The following is a 19,981-nucleotide window of genomic DNA, read 5'->3' on the forward strand; positions in this document are numbered from 1 at the left end:
ATGAGAAGAAGTTTTCTACCAGATCTGTATCTCGGAAGAAAAAAAAAAAGAAAACAATCATCAGAAAATAAAAGAAGATATTTTAAATGTCTGCCCTTATGTGGGCATCTACAAGGAGTCCAGTAGGATCTAATGCTTTAAACCATCTTGACAGTCTCGGCAATCAATTTCATGTAACGATGTTTCTTCAGAATAAGAAGTCTTCAGGCTTCCCATTCTGACTTCGCTTTCATTGAGAAAAGATCACTAAACATTCACAAACAGTCCAGTTTGAGAGTTGAAGCATAACTTTTGATCCCTTCATCCCAGCATCACTTGTGCGTGACAAGAAATGAGGTGATCTCCATGCCCTTGCTTTATTCTGGCTTTGGAGCACCGTGGTGTCTTTGTAAGAAAGCTCTCTTGGATGGTAGCATGGTAAGCTGCTCTTACAAGCTTATCAGTGAGTTTCTACTGAATAGTCTTCAGTAGATGAACTCTCTGGTTCCAGGAGGGAGAAAAAAGGGGAGAGAAGATCACAGGATTACAGGGAGATGTTTCCTAGGGAGGAGCAGAACCTTTTCAGTGCGTGTGTCTGCTTCTTGAAGATACAGCAGGTAAACTAATAACAATTTCAGTCTATAGGGTAGAAATTGCAAATAAGCAGCACAGGGCAAGATACCTACCTGTAGCTCTGGAGAGACGTGATGGCATGGCTTTGTGCTATTGCCTTCCCAAATGGCAACCTGCGATGGGATGAACAAATGTGGTGCTGCAGTTGGCCACATGCTGCTGACGTCGGCGAGGTCTGTATGGATCAGCATAGGGAGGCTGGAGAGATTTAATGGGTTTAATGGCTGTTGGTGTAAAACAAAGTTATTTGCCTCCTGTGTCCTGGGTGACCTAGGTCTGCTCAGGGCTTTATGTTACTCCTGGAAGTGCAGGAAGCTTGGTGCAAAGATTGGCCCTTGTTCATTCAGGTGCTTACTTGCCACAGGAGCCCTCTGAGCTGGCTGCAGTACCTTCCCTGTTGAATGTTCCCATTTGTGGAACTTGGTTTGATCCAGCTTGGAGCAAGTTTCCAGTGGGATGTTAGATGCATTTATTTAGATTAGCGTGGGGTTTTTTGCATTAGTGACAAATGGAAAGAGGGTTGTATTACTGATGCTTGCAGAAATGTTAATACTATGATGCTGCCTGTTGTGGGTGGCATGTTGCTGCTATGGTGATATGTTTTCTTAAACAATGACTTTTAAATGCCCTTTCTATAAGTCCTATGTATCATACAGGGGGGTGGTAGGTAAGAAGAAGACAGGGTTCAAGTGTGTTTGTGCTTCTTGTCTTTTCTCAGCCACCATGTTTCACCCTTTATGAAAGGGGACAAGCCACTGAGTTGTGCCGTTACCTTGTCCTGTTTGGTTGTTTTTTCACTGGTGCTAGTTAAAAACTACAGTGGCCTTAATCCTTGTGGTTTTTTGACAGCTTATTTTTTGGAAAAGCAAAGAAATAATTGAGTTCTGTTTTTTTGTTTCTGACAGTCTCTGACAAAGGCTTTGATGGTAATCTGCTTTGGTATATGGATCTTCGTGTATGTATTTTAACTTGCGCTCCCCCCAAAAAAACCCCACAACACACAGGCTAACGCCCACTGGAATGGTGGTGAGAAGCTGAATCCCTTCAAACAACGCAAACTTGAGAAGTTCCCGATGGAATTGTATTGCAATGCCCCCAATACTATTGCTGTTCCTGGGTTTTCCCCTCGATTCCCGGTCTACCATCCTTCTCTGCTTTTTTGTTTAATATTTACAGGGAATAGCAACAATTGCCCAGAGGTTTTGCTTGTTTAATGTTCTTCCTCCCCAGACGGAAACCGTAACTCTTCCCATAGCTTCCCTCTCTAGCTTCCTTTCGCTTTCTGGAGCTGTTTGCTTACTGTTACTTTCCAAACCCCTTGGTACTCCTGTCTCCGTGGTGACAAGGGGTGGTGTCTCTGCACTGCATGTGATGCTGACAGGCGCAAATGTGAGCTGATACACCCCGGCAGCCTGGGCCAAGCCACCCTGCGCCTGGCTTCCAGCGCTGGGAGAGCCTGTGGCCATCACCTAGGGTGCCTGCACCCATGTCTCCTGGCAATCCGACTTGCCTCAAACTCTCCCTGTGAAATGAGTGTGGGCTTGTACCACAGCGGGTGGTTTGTTGTTATAAAGTAAGGGGATGGGGAGAGGAAAAAAGGTTAGTGCTTATGAAAGGGGCTGTTGGCTAGAAGGACCTTCTTACCTGTTCTCCTTTCGTGACATGTTATATATGTAGTCTTTCCTGCCTGATGTAGTTGCGTATTTTGTCCGTCTTCTCTATTTTGTTAAGTATGGCCTACCATGGTTATAGAAATCTTTGTTTAAAAACCCAAACCAACCAAACAAAAACTATTTGGAGCAGCAGTTTGCGAATCTTTTGGCTGACATATATTCTGGAGACTAGAGTCTGTGTGTGTTTCTGTTGTGTTCCCACTCCATAATTTTCTTTCCCCCCCAATCCAGATTAGCAAGGCATCTACAAAAAGAGGCCCAGTCTCAGCACAACAACTCAGAATTCACAGAAGACCAGAAGGTGAGTGTTGCTGTTTGCTCAGTCAAGGCGCTTGACTTGTAGATGTCGATGGGTGTTATGTGGGCTTTTTTATCTTGCAGACCAGAGCCTTATGAGACCTTTTTTCCTCCCTCAATATAATCAAACAGACATGGAACCCAGCGTGGCTAAAACCATTGGTGTCATTAGATGTGATAGATGCTCTGCTGTGTAATATTGAATGTCATGCATGCTGTCCCGAGTCCTTTGTAACCTCGGTGTTTCTGGTTTTGGGTCACCTTTTGATAACTTGCTTATACAATGTTAGCACGATTTATGTTGCGAAGTCTGAATACAAAATGTCTTGAACTGCAGACACCAAGGATCTGTGAGGAGGATGTTAGTTTAACATGTAGCACCTGACTGGGAAGGGTCCTGGCAGAATACTCCCTGCTAGTGTCTTAGAACATTATTTATTTATAATCCTTTGAAATATTGAAATTACTTTACTCCTCCCTCCCTACCCTCAGTTGAAAAGGCTGTTTCTTGTCTCAGCATGATACTAATGCAATTCTGTGACAGGATTTAAGAGGAAAATACTAGCTGAGTTCGCATACGCTCAAGCATTTTCAGCAAAACAAAATCTTTTGAGATTTGAGGCTCTGCTAAGTTTTCATGTCTTGTATGAAGGCATGGTTTTCTTAGGAATACCAAATAAGAAAACCCCAGTATTTCCGGATTTGCAAGTCATAAGATCACTTGGTTGAGCAATGATGTTGCCTGACAATTGACATTTGCTAGCCCAGAATCTCACCTATGGTAAAAGGATGCTAGAGTAACAGGATCTGTGTTTGGAAATGTTGGTCCTGAAAGCAGGTCCTGGTTCCAGAATTTGGAGGTGAACTTGATGTATTTAAAGAAATTCCTTACAAAGGAATATACGTGTTACATAGAGGCTGACAGGGCTTTAGCTGTTTCCTCAACATGTACCAATAAGAAAAGCAACGAGCTTGTCTTCCATGTTCCGTTTACCTTCTGCAAAGAAGAAAGTAAGGCTTGTGATCATCTTAAACCAGGTCACAATCTTGGAGAAGGATTTGGTCCACCTTTCCTGAACTGAAGTCTTGGGAACCTCGCTAATGTTGGGCAGCTGTTTACTCCTTGATTGCTTCTCTCTATCCCTCGCTGGTAGCACTCTCCATCGTTCTCAGCTAGAGAGAATCCCATCTTTACTGAGTGTTTCCCCTCTGTGGATACTTTTGAAAATACGGTTACTTCATGAAGGCAAAGCTGTTAATCTCACTTCTGGAGACATCATCTCCTGTGAGTATGGGAACCAGAACCACACAGGGCTTTGCTTCCAGATGTTCCCTGAATCTTGTAGAAAGGACCTTGGACCAGATTGTGGGAGCGAGTGAGGTCAGCCATGAGGGAAGGCCTGGGGGGCTCAGGAAGAAGAGATAACTGACCTCAGATGTTAGATGTGCAACTGCAATCATGTCTTAAGGCAACAGTCTTCTGAAAATAAAAAGGCTGCTTTGAATCCTTGCAGGGTGATACCTGTTTCTAAAGCTGATATAACTTGCAGAAGAGGTTGACATTTATATAACTTGCTTTTTTTGTGCAGATCAGTAAGGGGCTGATGCACTGAAACTTTGAGCCTGGCTATCAAATGGTGGTACCTATGTCGTTAACCACATACACAGCTGAATTCCCCAACATTTTGTTGAGAACATTCTCTTTCCCTTCTCTACCGTGGGAAGTGCTAGTCACAACAAAAAGTTTTGACATTGCTTTGAAAGAAGAACTGAAAAGTCTGTACAGCAAAACTTTTTACCCTGATGTTAAGCTCCTCGCTGTTCTGGTCTTCCCTATTTCTGCAGGACCTCAGCCAGTATAATCTAGTGATCGTGACCAATTACTGTCATCCCTGGTATCATTTAGTTGGCATGTAGGAATAGAGTTTAGCACAGTTCTGGGTTTTCAAGCAGCTTGGTTAAATGGAAGCGTATCTTCTTTCTTGCCACCCTTCAAAAAAATCTGCATAGCAAACCAGCGACTTTTGTTCAGCTAAGTTCCTGCCAATGCATCCACCAGCATGCTATTTCCTCCTGGTTCTGGAAAGTCTCTTCCCCTAACATCTTGTCTTTCTGAGGTTCTGTATGTCATGTAAGAGCCACCTCTATTTTTCTGAATGTAGAAGAGTATGTAAACTTCAGGGTTTGCTTACCTGGTATTACTGGCCAAGGCTGTGCACAGAATTTCACAGACTGGACAAGGCAAGGCTGTGAAGCTAATTATGATTCTCAGTTGCTTGACCTACCCTCATTGCAGTCTTTGTGTAGATTTACAGTTAGCTGTTTTCCAGAGGACGATACACACTGCTGAGAATTACTGTGAGGCTGTCATTGTTCTTTACTTGACATACTCTGTGGGGAAGATGGATTTCTGCAGCAATTCCTCTGTACCAAGGGAAAACTACTAGCTTCACAGCTACAGGGAAAGGACAAGGCTAGGTTCAAATCCTCAGCCCCATCTGTTTGTATAAATTTTTACCATGTTTGGGTTTATTTCATGCATCACAGGTGGTGTTACAGTGCAGATATGGCCACACCATAATTGATGGTGTGTTACTGGCTAATGTAATCATGCAATCTGTTAATCTAACAACACTTGACAGATACTACCAATTTTTTCCTAGGCATACTGTAAGCCAGTTACAATTTATCTTATAATAGATGTATTGTTTATGGGAAGAATTCAGACTTTCAAATATTCATATGTTGCCTTCTTGCTCTTGATCTGAAGAGTCTGTTTTGAAACGCTGTATGCTACTTCCCTTGATAGAGCAGACTAGTTTCCAGAATTTGCTGTTTGTTCCTGTATTTTTAGCTTCCTGGGGGCTGTTGTCTTATATCTACTGCTGGACATAATTCTGGAGTTTTAGTCCTTGCAGAGGGCTCTGTCTTAACTTGGATAATTGGCAGTGCTGGTATCTTCATTAGTGATTGTGAATTTAGTTGGCTAATTTTCTAATACAGATAAATACTGTAAACAATAAATCATTGTGTTTAAAGCTAGTCACCCTGCAACAGTTTTAAGGAGGCTGTGCAACAATTTCATCACCTAGAAGCTGTGTGTATGGAATATTGACAGATACAGTTACTGGTGGTTTTACCCCAGTCTTAACATCTGCATCCTACTGTTCTTTATTTTACCTTCACTCTTTTAAAAAAATAATAAAAAAATCCCATCTTCATTCATGATCAGCCACTGTGTTTTGCTACATGAATTGTTCCAGTTAGGTTTGGCTAGGATTGTCAGCTTGCCTCCAGCTATACTTACTCTCACCCTGTTCTCTGTGCAATAAGTTTGACCTTTAAAGCACTTTTCTAACCGCAGTTGTTGATTCTCATGTAACTGTTTTTGTGCTAGGCTGGGTTTTCTTCAGTATTAGAAAATCACGCTTTTTTATGCAGTGGTAACTTGCTGAAATAAGAGCACTGTTGAACAGTCTTAGCATGATTCATTAAAACTACTGGTCTCTTAACAGCCTAGACCTCTCTTTAAAGCCAAACTGTGCTCTGGCTCTGTATTTATGCAAACATCTTCGACTGCATTACAGTTAGCACAGTCATTACTCACACAACTACACTGAAGAAACCTTGACTACGAGATCAACTGACACTTTCCCTTTCTAATCACAAGTTTACATAAAACTGAATTTTAACTGTTTTAAACTAGCAAAGTTAATTATGGCTTCAGTTTTTCTGATGAGATGTAGAATGTTTTCCATGCTGCAAAAAGGAGCCTTTGCATGGGGTAGTTGTAGCTGAAAATGATAGCAGTGTTTAGCTGCATTTTTAACTTTTGGGTTGGGTGTGGTCCCTTAAAAAAATAGTTATGAATAATGCCTGCTGGGAGCTTGCCATATTTCAATAGATTCCATATAAAACCTATTCTTTACTATTTTAGGACTCCCAAACTCTCTTCAATTAATCTGTTTCTAGAGCTGTTATTGCCCTTCAGCCCCCAGGAGCCAGAGAACACGCATTTTGTATTGCTGTTTTTTTCTGTTAGGAGGTACCTAGGTCGGGCAGTTTTAGGAACACACGGTTACAGATCTGTAGGGAACAGGGGCGTTGCTGAGCTTATCGGTGAATTGTCAAAGGAGATGGGGGTTGAGCAGCGCTTCTTCAGACCTCGTGTACAGTGTGGCATAGTGCGCCGCATGTGAGAGCGGGAGGGGAGGAGCCACGTGGAAATCTGTTTACATGTTCTGGTTCTGTGGTGGGGCACGGAGACTGTGTGTTGGCACCCTGTGAACTTGTAGCCCTCTTCCTGTGGTGCAGCCTGAGGGTTCTGGTCTAGCATGGAACAGGCATGCTCTTTGCTCAGCAGTCAACACCCAAGCCGTTGGAACAGCTGGGTTTTTGCAAATGTTAGAGCTGTGGTCAAGCCCCGGAGATTTCCCCTTCCTTCCCTAGGGAACCTCTGGATTCTTTTCTTTTACCCATTACTTCACACCTTCCTCTTTGGGATTTTGCCTTTGCAAATGTATCTTTCCAGAGGTTATCAAATATAAAAAGGAATTCCTTTTGTTACACTACAGCTGATTAGATGGGTGTAGTGCATCCTCACCCTAGGGACTGAGAATCTGCTTCTGTATTGCTGCCTACTGTCCTCCCATCCAGCCTGAAAGTACGTATAAATCCACAACACCTGTGTGTGGAGTGTGGGTCTGAAAGTGTCAAAATGAGCCCAGGACTGTATGTACTTTTTTTCAAAAATCTGTATTTTTCTAAGCTGTGCTGGAGATCCAGCTATGGATCTTTGTTATGTAGCAGAATGTATTGTGGGGACATAGAAGCTTGTTGACTCAACCTAGACTACAAAATGAACCTCCACAGAAATGGAGCTGTAATATTTTTATTCTGCTATGTTGCATGCAAGCATATGGTCATGTTGCTTTATATTTAAATTCCCAAACAGCCCATTTCTGCACATGCTGCATCCTAGGTGGAGAAGACAGCGTGTCTTGTGCTAATACACATCCCTCACCATTTTCCTGAAGGGTGCCCAAAAGAACTAAATTTTTTGTAAGATCTCCATACAATGTACAGTATGTTTTTATATATAATATGAATAAATACATATTTTTTCATATATCTTTTCCATATATTCACATCTTTAATACATATATGAAAATATAAACTATGAGAACGTAAAGTCTGAGCTAATGCCATGTTGTAACGGAGTGTTTAAGATGAGAGGAGATACGAGTTGGGGAGAAATGGCTTTGAAAGCTTTGATGAGCCTATAGTGACAGATGAAAATCAGGTATCTGAGGTTTTTACACACTCCAGCTGTTGGCTCTGCCCTTGAGGTATTGATGTCTGATCTGCTTTATGATTCAGCTCCTGAATTCTTTCAACTTTTCAGTGTGGCATAAGATGAACGGCAACTGGAGCCGCTTAGCTTTTAGTCCAGCCTGTTGAAACTCGTGGTGGCCCAGGAGCTGATCGAGGAGGAGTTGTGACATCCTTTTGCAGGAGAGTTAGGGCAGGTGATGGGGAAGGTAGCTGTGAAAGCGTGCCTAGTTTGTATCTGCTGCTACAAACTTCTTGGAGCCCTAAAATGTAACTGTCCTTTAAAGGGGAGTTTTGGCTTTTAGCTGATACCATATAGCTTGCCAGATGCCCATACTCTTGAAGCTCTTTGATGCTAGAGTTGTGCTCTAGGAGATCTTTTCCTCCCCTTGCATCCAGCCTGGGGGGGAACTGTTTTTATACTGCCTGATTTAAAAGGAGAAAATGAGTTGCAGGTGCATATTTCAACTTTAATCTTCCTTCTGGGGGAAAATTTAATTTGAAAATAAACTGCTTTTCTTTGTAGCTTCATTGTTGCTGTTTTTCTCGCCCTATAAATGTTCCACAGAGCATCTTAAATTATATTTGGCCCTTATCTCTGCAGATAACCTTCGTTTTTCTTCACTAAAACCTTTTAGTTAATGAACAAACCTGTGATGGTCAGGCAAGGTAAAATATAGCGTGCAGTTGTGTCTACTTGATGTCAGTTAGGGAAGTCTTCACTTCTCCTTTCAGCTAGTAGTAACAGAAACAAATGAAACTGTTGCTGGAGCTTCTTATTTTGTGAGACATAAAAGCCTAAGTAGCACTGTCTTCAAAGGAAGACTGCTAGCAATGGGCTATTTCGAAGCCCTTCCCTCCTTTCTGCATTTTAAAATGAAAGTGAGAAATTGCTTCGCAGTTCTGCTCAGGGATATTTTAGATAGCTGACAAATTTGAATCAAATATATTTCATGCTTCACTGAATTTGGATGTCTTAAAATTACAAAAATAGAAAGAAGAATAATCTGCCTTTATACTTCCTCTCCCACCAAAACCCACAAAAGCGGACTGTGTTTTTTCAGTGCTGAGATACTGGGCTTCTGTAACTTCTGAGGGCTGACTTGGTCGGCCAAGATTGTAAGCCCGACAGAGGAACCATAGGCATGACTCCTAAAAGGGCAAATTGGAACAAACCACTCAAGTTCTCAGAAGGCAATAAACTGGTTGGTTCGGATAATTTTTTTTCCACTCTCCCCTATCACTTCAGAGCAGTTGAGTTCATAAACAATTTATGATTTGGTAAGCGTTACTAGTTTCTGCTGAGTGAATGACCCCCATCTGTGTTGATGACCTGTGGGAGGGGAGTTAAGTGGCAGATGTCTGTTCCATCTATTGCACTTTCAGAAAATCTTGCTGGTGTATAAAGAAAGCTTTTGATGCTGAGTGATTTGGTACTGACTAATAGATCTGAAATATTTGGGGAAAGAAAGGAATTGTTTGTATTTTTATTTTAAAATATGTGAATATGGAAGAATACAGTTTCAGTACTAAATTAAGTATTTTTTTTTTCTTTTCAGAAAACCATAGCTAAAATTGCAACATGCTTGGAACTGAGAAGCGCAGCTTTACAGGTATAGCTCTTTTTCCTATGTGATTTCATACTTTAGTGATAGGTAACTGTAGAGGTTTTTAAAGTTAGTTTAGTGTCTTCAGACATAGCCATGACTTTGGAAAACAGAGTGAACAAACCCTTGAACACTTGGACTTTCCAGGTTTTCAACACGATGCCCCAGGTGGGTGCCTTTAAAACCTTTAAGTGCTTATATGAGCATAGATGAGGGTTTGTACAGGAATTTAACCACAGGTTTTGTGCCGTTGGTTCTTTGCCTCATTTTCCTCCTTCAGAACTGATCGGTTTGTCTTCCTAACCTGGTGCAGGGGTAGAAAGATCCCTGGAGTGATCCCTGCACTAATTCAGCTGCTTCACAAATTGTAATAGAGCATGAGGAAGAATGCACGTATAGAATAAAGATTATTTTTTAGCACTTGTAAAAGCTGGCAGTGCTGTAGGCAAATGTGTGAAAATAATGAAGCTACTGCTTTTTTCTGGACTGAAAGTAGATGTCATGGGAGTGAGTTTCTTTTTCTTTTGGCACAGTCTTATCCCCAAAACAAAGGAGAAATAAGAGAAATTTCCAAAAGAGTGTGGATGGGGGAGGGATGAATCGCATGAAGCAAAGTTTGGGTTACTGAATTTCCTTTTTGCCAACAAAGGGTGGTGACAGGCAAATTTTGCATCAAGTGACATGCAGCAGCGCTCCAGAGTACTTCATGTTGCTGTACAAGGTGCAGCAGCTGCATTGTGCTGCCTTCAGTTGTCTGAGAGGCTGGGATACAGTGACAATTTAGGCAGCATGGTGCAGCTGGACTAATGAGGTGGGGGCTGACCAGTCCTGAGGCTGTACAGCATCTGGAGAATTATTTGGTTAGCTCTGCCTGTCTCTCTGCTTTGATCTAACCTGGAGTGTTTGAGCAGCGTTGCACTTGTTCTGAGTCACTGTGTGGCAAAGGCAGGCGTGTTCCGCTGTGGGACAGCTTCGTGGGCCAAGTCATGTCTCAGAGCAACAGCAGAAGATGCAGCAATGTCATAACCTGCTAAACCGAAGAGGTGACATCATGCAAGAGCAGCCTGCCTTGCTGTTGGTTCCTCAGCAGTAACTTGGGGATTTTTATAACCTTGTGTGAGCATACTAGAACTTCTCATCCACTTTGAGGAGTGTTCTACTTGCTGAAGTTTTGTCCTGGTTTCTTAGCAGAGATTAAAGCAGTTACTGAGTGCTGTCATCTTTTCCCATTCTTCTAAGGGTATGGGGGTAGCTGCTTTACTGCACTTCTGTAGTCTTGCAGAAGATCCCTATTGACACTTGGGCAAAACCAAGCAAAAAAACCACCCATTGGGCCTTAAAGAGGCGTTGAAAGCAATGGGTAATCTTAAGAGATGCCAAGGATGCAATGACACAACAGGTAAGACCTGATCCGCTGCCTGAAAGAGGATGTCCGGCGGCAATCCTCTTACTTGCACCGCTTTTCTCATGCCAGCTCTCCCACTTGTCATCTCAGAACACGCTAGTTCGGTTTACCGAACTGTTGGTGAATAAAACAGAATAAAATAATCAAAATATTACCTCAGAATAAAAAAATCAAAAACTTTTCTGTTGAGTTAGCAAGTCAAATAGGCTTACTGAGAAGCAGACGTGCTACAGACCAATGAGGAAACTGCATCATCACAGCTGGAGAAAGGAGCGGTGGGGCTCCCTCTTCCATTTGCAGTGAACCCTTAGCTGAGCGTTTTGTCGAGCTCATCCTGTGTACTGTCATTTCTGCCAGTGTTACAGTGCTGGATATGTCTTGAACTGTGAATGCTCCTGTTGGAGCATCACTTTGCTGTGCTGATCTTGCTTCAGAACAACTTGATCGGGGAAGAACTAAACCAAATCCCTCTGTCTTTAATGTTCCTGTGTATAGTAAGTATGAAAGAGTAATTAGTTGCTTTAAAAATACTTGTCTTGCATTAGAGCTTGGAACATGAGGTAAATTTGTTGTCAATAAATGAGAAGTAATGTCCTTTCTGCCTCACCTGTGAACCTAGCCTCTCTTGGGGAGGTTTTGTTTGGGGGGTTTTAGGACATAGCTTTGAGGTAACCTGGTACACTTGAGCAAAGGAAGCATCCTGCGTGCTTATTCTAAGATATGGTAACTCTGTCTGAGGGGAAGGTGCATACTAAGGTCTAATGTAATCTTTCTGTAATTGTAATCAATTTTGTAATTATAATGTAATTTGTAATGTAATTCTTGTAATGCCCTAGTCCACCCAATCGCAGGATGAATTTAAGCTTGAGGATCTGAAGAAGTTGGAACCGAGTAAGTAGTATCTTTGTATGTTGAGTGATGTTTATTGTTGCAGTGGAAATCATGACAGCAGCATGAATACTGGCTGACCACGATGTGGTTTGACAGTAATGCTGATTTTAGTGGTTCTTCCAAGTATCTGTTACCACATAGACAAAACCTGAAGTGTATTAAGGAGTGTAATGTGGGTAACTTCGAAGTATAGTAGTCCTAAAGTTTCAGATAATCTATTTGTCTTTATTTTCAAATAAGTCACTCCTTGGGTGCTGCTAATTTTTGCACAAAATATTAATTTAAGCGATCAGTACTACAGTATATAATCAGCTGGAAAATTTACCTGCACATTTCTTATTTGAACTGAATTTCAACACTTTTGTGGTCGTCATCTTTGCAGCTTGGAATTTATTTTTTTCTGCTGAAAAAATTGAACTTGTGCTCATGGTAGCCAATCACCTGTCACCCACCACTGTAACGCTACCAGACTAACCAAATTAAGAGTCAAAAGTGAGGATGTGAGTCAGTCTTTGAAGGGTTTTGTGTGATGTTGTTTTTTCCCAACTGATCTTGGATCAGTTCTTGGTATGTCAATCCAGAAATAACTTTTTCGTGTAGGAAGTATCTATTTATCTGCTACATTTTCCTTCCCATAACACTGGCTGCTTTGTTCTCAAAGCATCCTTATGATCAGAGCTTCCACATCTGAGCAATATTGTCCTGAATGCTAATGTTTCTGCAGTTCTTGGGGAACAGGAGATGTGCAAGAGCTTCCTTTGTGCTGCCAAAAACTGGTTTTATTTTGCTCCTGTCACAACTGTATCATGAAGGGCAATGTTGGGGACAAACGTCATGGATGGGCAAGTGTTTCCGCTTCATGAATAAGCTGAGCTTCTCTGCGCTCCCATTCTCTAAGTAACTGGCACAGGATCCTACAGGGAAGCTTGTCAAGAAGCAGGGCATTGAACAGAGCTTCCTCACGTCTCTACCAAAACACAGAGTGCAAATGCTTTTAAACTGTTCCCTGAAAATGGAAAGTGAAGGTACTTTACAAGACTGCTAGGTCTGTGAAGACCATAATTAAGGAAATGATTTAACTATGTGTTGGAAGTATTGGGTCTTTCTCAACCTACATACTGCGTGTCTGGCCTCTGCATCCTCTGATCTGGGATTATTTTGTATAGATACTCCTGTTCTCTGTTTACAAGTGTTTAAAATGTTGTAATAATTTAACGACTGTGGATTTTAGACTCCATTGTGCAAATGACCTGTGAGTGACTGAATGATGGAAGAGAGCGAGGAACCATGTTATAATTGATCAAACTGTTCTATAAATCAAAGGAGGTGACTATTGAAGGGCTTGGTCAGAATCATTGTTCCGCCAACAGGCATAAAGCTTCCCTTGAAATGCCTCCTTTTCTTAAAGGCCAAAATTTCAAGTTACGGTGCAACAGTCCTGTTGCTTATCTTGCCCTCTGTCAAAGAATTTCTTTTTAGCTGTCAAAAAAAGAAAAAGTTCAACACTGTGAAGTGCACTCAGCCCACACCTCATACGACAAGCAACTATATTAAAACTGAGGAGAGTGTGTGGCCATCAGTTTTCAAAGACACTGAGTTATTTTCCTTAGAGGAGAACGGGTGCTTCTACGCTGATGTTCTTAACGCTGCTGTCTAACTTGGATTGTTATTGTTCTGGCCTCTTTCTCTCTGAATTGTGCCTTTGTTTTGTGGGTTTTAAAGTACATCTTGAATAGAGTAAATCTTAATCAGGCCAACATCAGCCATTTCATAAAATATACCGTGAAGTGTTTTAATTTGTGTGTTGTCATTTTCTCTTGCATTCCACCAGAAAAAGCTAAAAAAGTCTGGGCTGGCAATGCAAATAAGCGATTCCTTTGTTAGGTCAAGCCATTCTGTTAGGGTGGAATGAAAACAGCTATTCACACGATTTGGCTTGTTTTAATTACTTTCGTGCCTGAAGCTATCAAAATGGCTGAGAAATTTGGTTTGGGTGTTGTTATAACAACCAGGGGCCTTAGATTAAACTTTTTTTTTAATCTTGTGTTGTCAAGTTCTAACTTTTCCTATTCAAGTTTGCATTTGGAAAGTGAAGCAGTTGTCTAGTTTTGTTTGTTTATAGGATATGTCACTGAATCTTTTGTGCCAGAATAATGCTACAGGAGGGTCCGTACATAGAAATAGTTCTTTTGAGACGACGCTGTGTGAAATCGTTGCTAACACACTGAATCTCACAAATCCTTTTCTTGTGAAAGCTTATACCAGTGTTATACACATTACAAACGGATAGGCTGGGACATCCCATGTTCCTGTGTTCATCTGTGATAATCCTAGCCACTAAGTGACTAGTTTCAAACTCAGTATGTATGTACTGTAAGAGAAGTAGATACTGCGTTGTGCTGGAGAGCCTGGTATCTGAATTATTTTGTGTTGTCTAATTAAAAAGGAAAATCAGTACAGGTATCATAGGCTGTCACTAAAAATCTAAATGGACAGTGGTGGTCTCTACCAAGGTAGCGTGTACTGGTCTTACAGCTCATGTTGATAATTTCTTTTGAAATCTTTCAAGAGGGAGCCAGCTGCTGATAAAATCAATGGGATATTATCCAATGTCACAAAAGGCAGCTTCTGCACAAGAGCCTGCGGAACAGTATTTTTAGAAGATTTCTATTGGAAAAGCCACATAAATGGAGGCCCCGATGCTGGGGTTCTGCCTGTTGGTGATACACATGAAGAGCTTGCTGTGAGTTGTGTCCTCCCAGCATTACAGAGGGGAAGTGATCTTTCTCCCAGAGGCAATGTGTGTTTTTAAAAACAAAACAAAACCACAAAAAGCCCAAGCCAATCTCTTAAAGCTTGGGTGTCTTACACAGTATTGCAAGGGAGATTCCTGTTCGTTGTAACCTAATGGGGTTTTTTTCTGTGATCTGGTTAATTTTATTTAAATCAACAGAAACTTACACTTGTGATGGATGCAAAGAAGATCCTCCTTTCCTCAGAGGGTGATTGTTGCATTGCTGTTTTATTGCTTTACTTTTTCTTTGTGACTTTGAGCAAGTATTTCACCAGGCTGAGTGCTTTAGATCCGCCTCTTATCCTGACGATGTTTAAAGGAGAACTTTAGTAAATAGCTGTATTACAACTTCGCAGAATTATTTGCTGTTGATGATGACAGAGTTGAAGGCCCGTTAAAAACTTGATCCACAGCTTTCAGCAGTAACAGGCAAAAGATTCTGGATGGTGTTTCCAGAAGTGCTCCTGAGCTAAGCATTCAGCATCCCCTTTATTACCAGTGCCACCAGGATGCCTGACTGCAGGTCTGGTACCAACACCTGTGCCTGGCTGCGGCTCTCTGGCAGGGGGTGTACGCTCAGCTCTGCCTCCAGGCAGCGTCAGGATTTTAGGTGCTGTAAAACTGCGTTTTTCCTGTGCTTGTATCAGCATTTTGTGCCCTCTAGTGATGATGGAAATGTATGACTGGAAGGTGGTTTTTCAGGGGATGTTCGCTCACACAGTGAGAGAAGTTGGTTCCTGGGAAGAGAGGAATGTAGTGCTAACCAGCCTTTGGAAGCTGGAGGAGGACCACTGTAATTTCTATTGCGTCTGTGTAACACGCCTGTGATCAGTGAGAGATCTCGCTTTACTGAGATTTTTCTGCCTGGAGCAGTTTCACTTTCTGTCTCTGGTATGATGTAGCTTTCCAAGAGCTGGGGAATTCTGAGTGTGATGAAAATCCCCTCCTTTTCCTGAACTTCAGCTGCACAGGAGGCTGACTGACTGCTATTAATTAGCTGCTTTTCTGTTGGGAAGTGGCTGTGATTCTTCACAATCGGAGCAGAAGTCTTTGGAGAGAGAGAGACTTGGCATCAGTTTAGTCTGTCACATCTCTGAAGGCAACTTCAAACTTTCTATGTATATTTGTACTGTGTCTGGCTGGAATCAGGCAGTACATAACCTCTCGGATGGTGGTACAGAAAACCAGAAAAAAACCCCAGAATGAGCAAAGACTGGAAAGACTTTTTGGGGTTCTTTCTAGTTTTCCTAAGGGATTCTTTATTCATTGTAGCATTCAGATAGTGTCCGGTAAGTTAGTGATGGAGCCCGTACTGAGTGATGTGAATATGAAGACAGGCAGGGAAGCTCTTCTGCGTGTTTGTGTGATCTTAACGTTGTTTTAAAACAGTTTTGTTCTCAATCAGTAGCCTCAGGGGAGATTTCCTGTGCTCTGAGAGGGCTTATTGCAAAGTGAGGCTCAGTGAGAGGACTGAGGTTTTCTGCCTCCTCTCCCCCTGCCCAGTCTGGGATACTCTCTGTCTGGTAGAACGATGTCTCTCCCTGTGGACATTCTCTTGTAGATGTTTAGAGCCTTTAGCCGTCACAAAATGCTTATTTCTTTCCCATGCTTTTGGAAGTTTTGCTCTTGCTCTGAAGTGCTTTTGGAAATAACAGCTAAAGTTGTGATTACTAAAACCTGAGTTTCCAATACAGATGGCAAAGACATTCTCCACTCAGTGCTGGAGACTACAGTCAGGGTCTCTGGGGCTTGAGGCTCAGGTGTTGCACTGTACCTCTTCTGAATTTTGCCAATCTGCCCAGACATCTGAGGGCAGAAAACAAGAAAAAATAAATCAAAATACCCACCACCACCACCAAAACCTCCTAAAACCACACGCATGAAGTAGGAAATCTCACTTAAACTACGTGTTACCAGAACGCTTGGACTCTCACGGTGGCAGTCTGAATGTACAGCCAACAAGTGCTTGTGTGTGTCGGTTCCGGAGACTTAAATCTGTTTGGAGCAGATGCCAGCAACGCCACCACCCTCCTTTCAACAGCCACCCAAGATTGCTACCATTTACCCCAGGGCCTGTAGCTTTTTCTCATGGTGCTTTTGGTGATTGCCATGTTTATCTTCCTTGTCTGTGTAGGTGATTGTGTACTTGTAATCTTGTTGGTGATTATGTACTGGCGTTGCAGTTAGCCTGTCTGAACGTTACAGCGATACGGCTCTGATCAGGACGGTACTGGTGTTTAAAATATGAGAGAAGGGTTGGGATTTTTGTATGATCTGATTATGTTTTTTAAATATTATTATTATTTGTGTGTGTGAAGACGCTGTGAGAATGGACATAGCTGTGCAAAGTAGTAGAATTAATGTTTGTTTATGGGTATGGGTTCTCACTTTTTTTCCCCTTCTCTGCAGTCTTAAAGAATATCCTCACTTACAATAAGGAGTTCCCCTTTGATGTTCAGCCTGTCCCACTCAGGTAAGAGGGAACTGGGTCACTTCATGTACAGATACGTATCTGAAAGGGAACATAGCCTGGGACCTGGTGTACATCTGAAGCACTAGAATTTCAAGAGCCACATACTTGCTAGTACAGCAAGTATGCTTTTGGTAAACTGGTTGATAAAAGAACTTCTGAATTCTGTTTTTCTAGGTACCACTAAAAATCAAGCCCATGCTTTTGGTAAAATCGGGACTTGATACATCCCTACATCTCTCTGAAATTGCCATCTCTTGGGTTTAGACTCTGTGCTTTCTATTGGGCTGAGGTCCTGCAATCTGTCAGAGTCTGTAGGTACAGGTAGTAGGTATTAAGAAGTATGAAATGACATTAAAATGTGTTGCCTCTGCTCTGTACTCAGACACTGACTTGTGAGTTGAAAGCCAGATGATGTGTGATCTTGAGTCTCATTCTTCTTCCTCTTGCTTTACAGGAAGATTTTAGCACCTGGAGAAGAGGAACACTTGGAGTTTGAGGAGGATGATGAGGAAGGAGGAGCTGGAGCAGGGTCTCCAGACTCTTTTCCTGCTAGAGTTCCAGGTAGGGGCTCTAGGCTTGCCATGCCAGCCCATGCAGCACGTGTAAGTTCCGTCTCTGAGAAGCCCCTTTCTCTACCTGTGATTTGAAAAGCTTGGGTGAGGAGCAACAGGCTAGTGTAAACTCTCATGCTGTATTGGAGAACCACAAAGGTGGCCCGTGGATATTTTTTCTCAGCAAACAATATCTTACTGCAAAACAATTCTGTGGATAACCTGTGAGGGTGGTACCATCTACTTCAGATAATTAGCCTTTATTCCTTGTTCAAACTCAGTATTTTCATTCCATGCGCTTTCTTAACTGTACTCTGTGAAGTGTTTCAAACACATTTAAATCTAAATTGTGGCAATGTTTCTCCTGCAAGGAGCATCACGTGCTGCTAGGGATGTGATAAGTTGTTGCTGGTTATTTTTGTGTTGCATCATCTGATGAGACAATGGCTTAGACTAAAGCCAAGCTCTGAGAGGATAAAGGGGGGTGGCTTTGGTTTTGGTAGCTTAAGTTCTTGTCCATGTGAAAGCTCTTGTAGAACTGGGTATATCTACAGATGCTGGAGAAGGTCTTCCTGTAACTTCAGCTTTTGACAATTTATCAGGTAAAGGAGTAGGATGTTACAACAGAGGTTCTTTAGGTTCCTGGTGTAGTTTCTTTGCAGAAGAAAAAAGTTTCTGATTTCAGAGCGGGTTGGCAAACTTCGTATTTCAAGAAGGTGGTAACAAGTAGGGAAACTAGTACTGGAGTTATGGTTGAGAGCGCTGGGGTGTTGCATTACTTATGCCTGGAGAAAACATGTCTCTTACCTTAGATTTGACAAATGCATGCTACTGAGGATGACCCCCGCGGGGGGTACTGCTGTAGATACGCACAGTCTGCAGTCGTTTATGCTAAACTCACAAACATGCCATAATATATTGTGATAGTTTATTGCTGACATTTACTATCTTGATCCTTCTTGTTCACCGTGGTAAATCCATTTATGAAGATGCATTCTGGCTGTCCAAAGCACAGCAGAGAGACCTTGGGTAGCTCTTGGTATGGTGGTGAATCAGTGAGGCCTTGACCATTCCCACAGTGCCAACGGTTACCCCTGTGCAACCTGTTAGAGCCGTATGCTTATAGTGGGCGTAGAAGCTGTGTACGTGCCTAAGAGGAATCCAAGTTGATGATAGCCAGATGAACTTTACAGTTAAATCATTTTTAAAGAAGCCGTGTAGCCAAATCAGAAAGAGGAGAGGTTTGGGGCATATACTTTCTTACAGAACTATTCCTTGCTTTTTAAGAAGAGGTGAGAGCAACTCCTGAACTTACAGATTATTTACGTTGCCATCTACTTAGTAAACAGTGTATCTGACTTCCCTGATTTTTTTTTTGCATTAAGGTGATTTTGTGCTATTTGAACACAGAACTTGTTTCCCCATTGAATGTAAAGTACCGTGGTGTTTCTTACCTGATTAGAGGTTGGTCTGTTGTTCTTTCTCTGTGTGATAAGGTTTAATCAAAAGCAGTTTGCAGCCTTCTGGGGCGAGCCTTGTAAGTAAAGTGGACTTTGCATGCTGAATTGATAGGACTGTGTTGCACTTTTGCTTCTATATGCCTTTAATCTGTAGTGCATAACTATGTTGTCTAACTGATCATGGTCTTGTCTTCTACATGCACGGCTTCATCGTTATCACATTGCACCATTCATCTAACCCAGGAGCCAATGAAGGTATGATAACCTTTTAGTATATACAGTTATTTCTTTGATCATTTTCACGTAGCTGTGATGTTCTTCATTCAGCTCTTAATTTCAACCCTCACAATACAACCTTTGGTAACAATCATAGTACTAGGCATCCATGTGATCGTCATTTGCCTTCAGTACCAGAAAAAGGAAAGGTCGTATTTGGTGACACACCTTATCTAGCTCTTTAAAAGTCCTACTGTGCTAATAACGACATTCTGACTTGCAGTGTAGCCGAGGGCAGGTGTAGCTAGATTTTTAGCAGAACACACTTTTTAATGGGAAATCTTACACGAAGAGTACTTAGATAGTTAAACTTCTGTGCTGTGTGGAGCTGAACCGCCCAGTGGCTTGATGCCTCTAACAGCAAAGGGTTCCTGCCTTTCTCCTGGTTATATACTTCTATATTCTAGTGCTGTGCTGGCGATGGATTCTTCTGTGAACCGTTTCCATTTGTGGATGCAGCAGGAGACTTGCCACTCTTCCCCCTTTCTCTGAATCGGGGTTTGGGAATGGAGACTGGCTGTGTCCTGGTGGCAGTGAGCTGTTGGGGTGGCTCACCTTTGTGTACCCGAACCACGCTTGTGGGAGGACGCTTCGTTGGTTTGTAGGTGCTC

General features: G+C 42.1%; 1 protein-coding gene across 4 annotated transcripts in view; it reads left to right on the forward strand.

The window, feature by feature from the left end:
- AIDA (axin interactor, dorsalization associated) overlaps nucleotides 1-19,981 on the forward strand; it is a 28,454-nt gene that overhangs the window by 1,349 nt on the left and 7,124 nt on the right. For 2 of the 4 annotated variants that reach the window (XM_056357038.1, XM_056357041.1), the window contains exons 2-7: nucleotides 2,517-2,586; nucleotides 9,473-9,526; nucleotides 11,762-11,816; nucleotides 17,020-17,083; nucleotides 17,538-17,644; nucleotides 19,338-19,349. In XM_056357038.1, the coding sequence (XP_056213013.1) occupies nucleotides 2,517-2,586; nucleotides 9,473-9,526; nucleotides 11,762-11,816; nucleotides 17,020-17,083; nucleotides 17,538-17,644; nucleotides 19,338-19,349 (362 nt within the window). The remainder of the gene's footprint in view (nucleotides 1-2,516; nucleotides 2,587-9,472; nucleotides 9,527-11,761; nucleotides 11,817-17,019; nucleotides 17,084-17,537; nucleotides 17,645-19,337; nucleotides 19,350-19,981) is intronic. The other 2 variants (XM_056357039.1, XM_056357040.1) reach the window with 1 other exon arrangement.

This window comes from Falco biarmicus, chromosome 12, assembly GCF_023638135.1.
Source record: "Falco biarmicus isolate bFalBia1 chromosome 12, bFalBia1.pri, whole genome shotgun sequence".
Lineage (NCBI taxonomy): Eukaryota > Metazoa > Chordata > Aves > Falconiformes > Falconidae > Falco > Falco biarmicus.